General features: G+C 36.5%; 1 protein-coding gene across 1 annotated transcript; it reads left to right on the forward strand.

The window, feature by feature from the left end:
- The first annotated feature begins 2,164 nt into the window (after positions 1 to 2,164).
- On the forward strand, positions 2,165 to 9,851 carry LOC132143966 (ATP-dependent RNA helicase DHX58-like). The gene is made up of 12 exons (XM_059554638.1): positions 2,165 to 2,484; positions 3,215 to 3,388; positions 3,509 to 3,713; positions 4,353 to 4,543; positions 5,557 to 5,670; positions 5,770 to 5,902; positions 5,988 to 6,173; positions 7,036 to 7,283; positions 7,452 to 7,763; positions 7,851 to 8,041; positions 8,855 to 8,948; positions 9,083 to 9,851. The coding sequence occupies exons 2-12, from the start codon at positions 3,215 to 3,217 to the stop codon at positions 9,272 to 9,274; spliced, it is 2,040 nt and encodes a 679-aa protein (XP_059410621.1). The 5' UTR covers positions 2,165 to 2,484; the 3' UTR covers positions 9,275 to 9,851.
- Positions 9,852 to 10,100: the final 249 nt, after the last annotated feature.

The raw sequence follows: 10,100 nt of genomic DNA on the forward strand, positions 1-10,100 counted from the left end.
TTGTTACTTTTTTCTTGTTTATACAGTATAGTTCTGAAACTCAAGGTTATATTGGTGTGTATGACTCTGCTGTGACAGTGCATTAAGGGAAAATGAAAACTGAAAGTGTGTTCGATGTGGAAGTTAGCTTAGGCAGAAGTCACTATTAGCAATTCTGTTTTTCTGTCCCATGCGCCATTAAACAATTGACTCCTGAACAGCGCAAGCTGTTGCTCTACATACAATACACAAACATTTGGTTGTGTAACAAAGTCTTATCCTGTGACATTTGCTGACCCGAGATGCTGCAGCCAAAGACAGACATCGTTTGGCCTCTAGTGAGGATGTCACTGCGGTGCCACCATTCTCTGTGAAAAGCTGTCAGATACAGCCGGTTAATCATATACAGGACGTATGAATCTGAAAATATAAGGGAATGTTTTTTTTTTCTTTTCTGTTTTTGTTTTGAGTTTCGTAAGTGGTTTTTATTGAAGAAAAGATGGCTCATTCCTTGATGAATGGTCAGTGTTTTTGTTCTCCTGGGAAATGACTGCTGTCCACTTGGCTTTGTCAGGTTCATTGTGACGCGCTTATCTCTTTTTGCAAACCAATATTTGTCTACTTCAAAAGCTTTCAGTGTGTCATCAACCCGGGCGTAACCATTCACCATTTTTGCAGGCTGTTTTTTTACACCCATTTGGGACCAAGAACAACTATTTCCATTTCAGTCGTAACTGCAAAACACTTTTGTCTGCTACTACCTAAAGTACTCATAATGGAAAACCGCACAAACGTGTATTTCCAAATATGTCTGTGTTTTCTCAGAATGTTCTTTGGGCATGTTCTTTGCTAGTTTACCGTTCACACATGTAACAGGACAGCTGGTTTATTTCTCAGTCTCTTGTAATGGGCATTTACTTGAATCATGACTTTGATGAACTGCTGCAATGTTGATGTATTATCAGGGTTCTTTATTTTTGGTTTTACTGTGGGAAACTGATGACCCTCATGAAGAGGACTGATGAGTGCTAGAAAGCGGTGGGACATGGTTACATTTGGAAGATGCATGTAAATTGCTACAGTTCTATGTACTATAATTTTTTTTTTTTAATAAATGTTTCTTTTTATTTATTTTTTTAGTTTGGACCATTCTTACTTACAGAACTGCTTCAGCTCACCCATATTCTTAAGACATCTGGTGTGAATGGTTCTCCCGAGCTCATTCCACAGTATCTATTTGGTTGAGGTCTGGATTTGACTGGGCCACTCCAAAAGGTGGATTTTATGTCTCTGAAGCCATTCTGTAGTAGATTTACTTTAATGCTTAGGGGCGTTCGCTATCCTGCTGCATCACCCAGCTTCTTCAATGGCCCTGTTGAGGTCAGAATTCTGCAATCTCACTAAATGTGGCATTTTCTATGCTTTCTGACCTCAAGTGAAGCTTTCAGAGAAAAGTGAGTTTCATTGACTAATAACAGACTTGCATGTTATGCATGAATTGTGAAAGACACATTTTGGTTTTAGGTCAATTTTGATGAAAGGTTATGATCCGCTTCAAATGTTGAATTTAATTTTTTATTAATCAACATATGAATTAAGTAGAATCACTGTGAATGTAACCGTTTGTGTATCAAGTTATTCTACTATATTTAGTTTAAAAAGCCATCTAACACTTGCACTTTCTATTCTTTTTCTAACTGCATGTTTTCTTTTTTAAGTCCCCTAACACTAGCATTTTCTGTTCTTTTCTATTATATCTACTTTTCTTTTTATTTATTAGTAACACTAGTGTTTCCTATTCATTTTTTATTCTTTATTCTATTATGAAAAAAAAAAAACCTTGCTACAAGTACTAGGTTAGGCTAACCGGGACTTGTCACAGCACCTGCATATTATTGCTCTTTAGTTTTGAATGCTTCTGTTGTCCTCTTCTGTAAGTCGCTTTGGATAAAAGCTTCTGCTAAATGATTAAATGTAAATATTTTCTTTCTTTTTTTAATGCTTTCTGTTTCCACAATGTGTTCGTTTTGGTCAGAGCATGATAAACAGAAAGATGACAAGACAGTTCATTCAGTTTTGATTTCCCAACATCACCGACTGCCAAATAGGGCCCCATCAAGGTCTCTCTATTACTTTCTTCTGCCCTCGTTGCAGTTAAAGCTCTCCACTTTTATGGATCAAAATCTGTTTCAGTCCACATCAATGCTGTACCATGGGGCAAGAAAATCAATCGAAGAAAAACAAAGCTCTGATAACAATTGACAAAAACACCTCCTTAAAAAGTTTTTTTCTTTTTTTTTTATTATTCTAACAGTCCACGGATGCCTGCTGTCATTGCATTTGGCCCCTATTTTGTTGTATGTCATTCATCTCCTCTTGCCGGGCCCTTTCTCTGTTTTTGGTTTCGTTTCGGTTTCTGCTCAGCAGGCAAATAAAGAGACATCTGAGGTTCAGCTTCTCAAAGTAACACACAGACACCTCACCACTACAGTGACAGCAGCACAGGTGTGTGAACATACTGACTGTAGTTTATAGTCATTCAATACAAACCGTAAGTATAGTAGCGTTGATATTTTTAGCATGGATTATTCATTTTAAGATTGTCATTGTTTACTCACCCTCATGTTGTTCCAGTCCTTTATCAATTTCTTCGTTCTGTTGAACACAGAAGAAGAATGTTTTGAACAATGTTGGTAACCAAACATTTGCTAGCAGCCATTGACTTCCATAGTAATTTTCCTTACTCTGTAGGTCAATGGCTACCAGCAACTGTGTGGTTGCCAACATTGTTCAAAATATCTTCTTTTGTATTCAACAGCAGACAGAAACTCACAGGTTTGAAACAACTTGGGAGTGAGTAAATGACGACAAAATTGTCTTTTATGCGTGAACTACTGTAGCCCTTTAACAGAGATCAATGGTGAAACTACTAACATTTCCCCTTAAATGCTTATAAGAAAGTTATGATAGTTGAGAAAAGATCTAAATCATTCCCTCTGGTTTGCACAATTCTTATTCTACCTGTTTCTTTCTTTATCTTCTGAATGGCACTGGATGAGTTTATTCATTATCACACTACACTGTGAAATCTGTAATGATCAGTGCCTGAAGATTTAGGAAATTATCATTTTAGTCAAACCATTTTAGTATGTGTGGTGACAAAACTGATGTGTTTCATGAATACTGATCATAGCTTTCTTTATTGTACAACCTTCTTCTGTCTGTTTGAGTGTAGATGGACTGCGATCTTAGACCGTACCAGGAGGAGGTGGTGCAGGCAGCACTCAGAGGAGAGAACAGCATCATCTGGCTGCCCACCGGTGGAGGAAAAACCCGTGCTGCGGTTTACATCACTAAGAAACACCTGGAGACCACAGCCAATGCCAAAGTAGCAGTGCTTGTCAACAAGGTAAAGCCAGATTAGTGCTTTAGCTCTCTGAGTCTGTGCATAACCTTTTTAACTTTACTATTACTCTTGTTGTATTTAGATTTGCACAAAGTATTCATATCCATTGTCCATTGTTCTCAGGTGCATCTAGTAGACCAGCACTTTGCAAAAGAATTCAAGCCTTTTCTTGGGAGTACATACAGGATAACAGCCGTCAGTGGGGACAGTAATGAGAAAGACTTGTTTGGGTGTCTAGTCAAGGCCTCAGACCTGGTCATCTGCACAGCTCAGATTTTGGAGAACGCCCTGATCAACATGGAGGAAGAAAAACACGTGGAGCTGACTGGTAACAGTTGATTCTGTATAACACGCCATGATATATAATGCCTTCAGCCTTACAACAGTTTTACACACAGTGCATGTAAACCTTTTTAAGTATTAGAGGAACAATTCCCATGTTTTATTGTTGTGAGAACTATTATAAGACTAAGAGACTAAGCTATTGCATATACATGCACCTTCTTGATTGTATTTAACAATTATAACCACAATAATCTAATGAGTTGGTATGCAAACCAATATGTAAACACCTTTTGATGATCTCATTTGAACTATTATACACTATTTTTAATTATTAACCCAAAATGATAATTTTATCCGTATCTACTAACCACGTAGCACCTACTAAGTGACAGCCTAATTCAGGCTAAATATGCAACTTGTTAACTGTTAAATGCTGGTAAAAATGGTTACAAAATGACACAAATCATGATTTAAAACCATTTTTGGGATGAAAATCTTACTTAAAAGGATTAAAAATAAAACAGCTCACTATTTAATAGGATTTTCTAAGGTAGAAAATATTTTGAAGATTAAGCACTTCCATGCACTGAATACTTGATTTAACTGATTTTGTAAAAGTTTTGGGTCGAAAACATAATGACCTATTAAGTTTAAACAGTACCCTTCATTTGTCTCATTTCAGACTTTACCCTGCTGGTAATAGACGAATGTCACCATACACAAAAGGAGAGCGTCTATAACAAGATAATGGGCCGCTATGTTGAAAAGAAAGTGAGAAAAGAAGGGAATCTTCCTCAGATTTTGGGTCTCACAGCATCACCTGGTACAGGAGGAAATAAGCAACTGGATAAAGCTGTTGAACATGTACTGCAGGTGTGTTTAAATGTACACATTAGGACTAAAACTTAAAAAAAAAACATTAAACAAAATGTAAAAATCATGCAAGAACTGAAATTCAAGTCATTTTTTCCACATTCACAACAAAAATTTAAAGGGACAGTCCACCCCAAAATTTAAATTCTGTAATTATTTATTCACCCTCATGCCGTTCCAAACCTGTAAGACCTTCGTTCATCTTCTGAACACAAATGAATATATTTTTGATGAAATCCGAGATCTTTCTGACCCTGCATAGACATTAAGGGTACTACCACAGTCAAGGCACAGAAAGATAGTAAGGAAATTGATAAAATAGTCCATGTGACATCAGTGGTTTGCCCGTAATGTTATGAAGCTACGAGAATACTTTTTTGTGCATGAAGAAAACAAAAATAATGACTTTATTCAACAATTTCTTCTCTTCTGTGTCAGTCTTCTGCACTCATTCACAGCAGTACCACAACGCAGGAGCCGGCGTTCTGACGTAGAACATGGACGGGCTGCACCTTGTTTACAAGCAGAGGAATGCACACGCATGCGTCGTGGTACTGTCATGAACACGCATCGAAGTCTGACATAGAAGTTTTTCAACAAAGTCATTATTTTTGTTTTCTTCATGCACAAAAAGTATTCTCCTAGATTCATATAATTACAGTTGAACCACTGATATCACATTCAATTTTTTATCGATGTCCTTACTACTACTGGGCCTTGAGCTTAGTTGCAATGCCATCTATGGGGGGTCAGAGAGCTCTAAGATTCCTTAAAAAACATCTGAATTTGTGTTCTGAAGATGTACGAAGGTCTTACGGTTTTGGAAGAGCATGAGGTTGAGTAATTAATGGCAGATTTTTCGTCTCTTTTTTTTTTTTTCGGTGAACTATCCCTTTAGTACCAGATACCTGACCCATAATGGACAAAAATGCAAATACAAACATCAAGTCAATTGAAAACTTATTTTGTGCTGTGAACTAATGAAAGAATTTCTTTTCCTCTCCCATTCTCAGATCTGTGCCAATCTGGATTCAGTGATTGTGTCCACCAAGAATTTTATTCCAGTGCTGCAGAAAGTCGTTCCCAGACCCAAAAAGCAATATGATATTGTTGAAAAAAGAGCTCTGGTACTTTCTTCTTTGTGTCTGAGTCATAATGTGATTGTACTGTACAACTGCTTTAACATTCAAGACCAATATGTGTGTTTGTTTGTTTGTGTGCAACAGGATCCATTTGGTGACCACTTGAAGGCAATGATGTGGATGATTCATGAGTTTATGCCTTCAACGGTGAGTCGCAGCCTGCGAGAGATGGGCACCCAGGAATATGAAGCTGATGTGGTTGAACTAGAAAAAGAAGGTTAATGTCACTACAACTTCTAAGTTGTATATTCTCAATCTCCTGCAAAAACATGACTTGATTTGATGGTGTGTTTGTTTGTCAGGTGTAAAGAACGAGAACAGACTGATTGCTCAGTGTGCTTTGCACCTGCGGCAATACAACGACGCTCTTCTCATTAATGACACTGTTCGCATGGTGGACGCCTTCCGGGGTCTAGACGAGTTCTACAACTCGAGGAAAACCAGATTGCTGGATGGAACAGATATCTTTCTCCAGGGACTTTTTGATGGTGTGGATTGTTTATTGTGCTGTTGACTATTGTGATGCTCTGTGAAGGGATAGTTAACCCCTCATCATTTACTGATCGCGGTGTTGTTACAAACTCATATTACTTATTTTTACACACACACATACAAATAATAATAATAACTCAAAGGGATGTTTTTTGCATGCTATTTTTGTTATTTCAAAGATATTAGTTGAGGGGTTGTCAAGTTTCAAAAAGGACAAAAATATATTGGCACCATAGCAGTTATGGGCCAGTGATACACTTTTTTTGTATTTTATCAGTCAGTATTAAATATATATCTGGTAATATACTAATAAATATATTTACTTGTGCCTGATCATATTGTGAAATTTAGATTCCCTTTCCATCATTTCACACAATTACTTAAAGTTAATATTTAAAAGTAAACATAATAATTTAATTACACTGTTAATCTAAGTTCAAAATGAATGACATTTTTATGCTGTACTTTATCCTTTTGTGATGTTACATTAATGTCGGATTTAAAATCATTGACTTTAGTTTTTTATATTTCATTTTTAATTTATTTAGACTAAATAGTATAGAATTGTAATAGAATGTATTGGTTATAGCCAACATTTTATTAGCAGTCCAAAAAAGCTTCATTAATGTTGTCCACTTGATTTGTGTTGTAAAAGTCTTTTAAAGTCATACGAAAAATGTATTTAATTTACATTTTTTGTTTTGTTTTTGAAATCTCAGTTTTGTTACTGTATATTTAGATAACTGTCCCTTTATCTGTGGTCTATGATGTTGTCTTTGTTATTAGCATTCGGCTGATAATATCTCAACTATTCACTCAGATGATGACAAAAACTTCTGCTCTTCTGTTTCTGCTCAGAGAACAGTGTGGAGCTTAAACAGCTGGCATCAAATGCCCTCTATGAAAACCCCAAACTGACACAGTTGCAATGCACATTGCAGCAAGAGTTTAATAATGAAAACTCTCGTGCTATCCTCTTCTCAAAGACCCGCAGGGGCACCCATTGTCTGTTAGACTGGGTGAACTCCAACCCTGAGCTGCAGAGGGTCAACATCAGAGCTGGCATTCTCACTGGAGCGGGTACAGGTGCAAATCACATGACCCAGGTACTTTAACACAAGAAAACAGCTAAGATGGTTTCCCTAAAAAGCATTTGTTAGTCATGTTTACTTGAAGAAAAACATCCAATATACAGTATTTACAGGAGGAAGTTTAGTTACTGTATACATTTTTCTGCTTGCTATTTATGTCTGCTTTTTTGTGTTTGTTCTTAGAATGAACAGAAGGAAACCATAACACGCTTTCGAACGGGAATCCTCAACCTCCTCATCTCCACAAGTGTAGCTGAGGAAGGACTTGATATTCCAGAATGCAACTTAGTTGTACGTTACGGGCTGTTGACCAATGAGATCGCTCAGCAGCAGGCCAGTGGGCGGGCTCGAGCTGTGAACAGCGTCTACTCAGTGGTGGCTGAAGAAGGTGGGCGTGAAATGCGCAGGGAACTTACCAATGAGTATCTAGAAGATCTTACTGCAAGAGCTATTGACCAAGTGCAGCAAATGAGTCCCAGGGAGTTCAGACTCGAGGTTTGCAATTCCCGTCAAATAATAGAAAAGCTTGAAGTATTCCGATTTCAAATTCCTAAAAACCTTCTGTCTCTTTATTCCTGTCAGATATCTAAGCTGCAACAAATCGCTGTTATGACTCGAATCGAGGCCGAGAGGAAAAAGAATGAGAGGAAGCAGCACTATAGTCCTGGTCAGGTTCAGTTTCAATGCAGAGATTGCTTCTTGCCTGTCTGCAGTGGAGAAGATTTAAGGACAATAGAAAATACTCACCATGTCAACATCAACCCTGAGTTTGAGTGAGTTATTCCCGAGTACATCACAGTCAGTATCACAGACCAAATAGACATTAAATCATTCTGAAAAATGAATGAAATACACTACACTATCATTCAAAAGTTGTTTTAATGATTTTGAAAAAAGTCTCTTGTGCTCACCAAAACTGTATTTATTAGAAAAATATATAGTAAAGGCAATAATATTGTGAAATATTATAATTTAAAATAACAGCTATTTAAATTTTATTTAAATGTAATTTATTCCTGTGATGGCAGTAAAGCTGAATTGTCAGCATCATTACTGCAGTCTTCAGTGTCACATGATGCTCCAGAAATCATTCTGATATGCTGATTGTTATCAACGTTGAAAACAGTTGTGCTGCTGAATATTTTTGTGGAAACTGTGATAAATGTACTGTTTCAGGATTTATTGTTGAATAGAAAGTTCAAATGAAAAGCATTTATTTGAAATTGTAAAGATTTTTAGAATGTTACAAAATGTTTCTATCTTTGAAACATCTTTTTGCACTTTTGCATCCTTGCTGAACAATGTATTAAACGTTTAATTTCTTACTGTCCCCAAAATTTTGAACAGTAGTGAGATTCATGGTTAATTCTTAGAGCCACATTTTATTACTCTAGTGCAAATTTAGAAAAACTTTTGGCAAAAACATTCTATTACACATACTTCATGTCTTAATCAAGATATAATACATGTAAGCATCTACAAAAACAAAATATTCTTGAAAAAGGGTTTGTTCGATAGCTTATGGGAAAGAAAATGATCCCTACCCTGATCATAACCAAACATGTCTGTATTGGTGTATTTCATAGGAGGCATTACAGAGCAGGTGTGCAGGTCGTTCTGGAGAAGAGCTTTGAAGATTGGGAGCCTGGGCGGCTTATCAGCTGCAGGAACTGTGGAAAGGTAGCGATTGTGTTAGTTTACGCACCTAGATCACATGTTGCATTATACAGTAAATGTATCCCACCAAACACAGGAAGAAGTCCTTAAGAATACTGATCGACTTTTCTTCATTCCTCCGTCTCTCTCTTTCTCAGGAATGGGGAATGGAGATTAAGTTCAGGAGGGTGGTAATACTCCCCTGCTTGAAAATAAAGAGCTTTTCCTTGAAGACTCCTGAAGGCAAATCCACTCCCAAGAAGTGGAAGAATGTTGAGTTCCAGGTGAAAGAGTTCGACTTTCTTGCGGACATGAGCACCCATTTCCCTGACCTAGACTTAGACGAATGACCATTTAAACTCAGGCAAAACAGTGTAAAAATGTTTCAGTTTTCTATTTGCTGGTGGTACAGCAAGGGGCCATTGATTGCTGTTAGTCGCAAACTACTTAGCATTATTTAAATATGAAATTATCTTTCCTGATTATGCTGATTAGTCATCATGGTTGTTCGTGGATGTTGGGGGAAGTAGATGTTTTCGTGGTTGTTTGTGAGTGTCAAAAAACAGCTGGAAATCTCCATATAATAGAGCTGTTTGTGCTCAAATATAGTTTTAAATTGTAGTGTTTACTTAGTAGTTTCTGTCATGTAAGAGTTCTATTTCATCTAAGAAAGATGTGTGTGTGTTGGTGTGTGTGCTAAATGTTTTGACTGTATATTTATTTATAACAATTTAATCGATTTTTTCATCTCTGGGATCAGGACTGTGCTGCTCTTTGGTTACTAGTTACGGTTGACATTACTGTGCAATATTTCTCTAAACGCACCTGAAGCTCTAAATAGTAATCTAAACACTTTTAGATTGCTTGAACATTTACATGTATTCATTCAACAGATGCTTTTATTCTAAGTGACTTACAAATGAGGAGATATATATGATCACACATCATAAGATGTCTTGGCCTTCATTTACAGACTGGTTACAGGTTTGTTTATAGCACTTAAGTATGTTTCTCACAACCATAAAAAAATGTGTATAACGTATGTCTTTTAAAAGTCTGACCATTTTACATTTATGAATTACCACATGAGAGTCTGTATATCACATATAGAATATATATATATATATATATATATATATATATATATATGTTTTTTTAAATATGTAATAAAACAAT

The sequence above is a fragment of the Carassius carassius genome, chromosome 1 (genome assembly GCF_963082965.1).
Source record: "Carassius carassius chromosome 1, fCarCar2.1, whole genome shotgun sequence".
Lineage (NCBI taxonomy): Eukaryota > Metazoa > Chordata > Actinopteri > Cypriniformes > Cyprinidae > Carassius > Carassius carassius.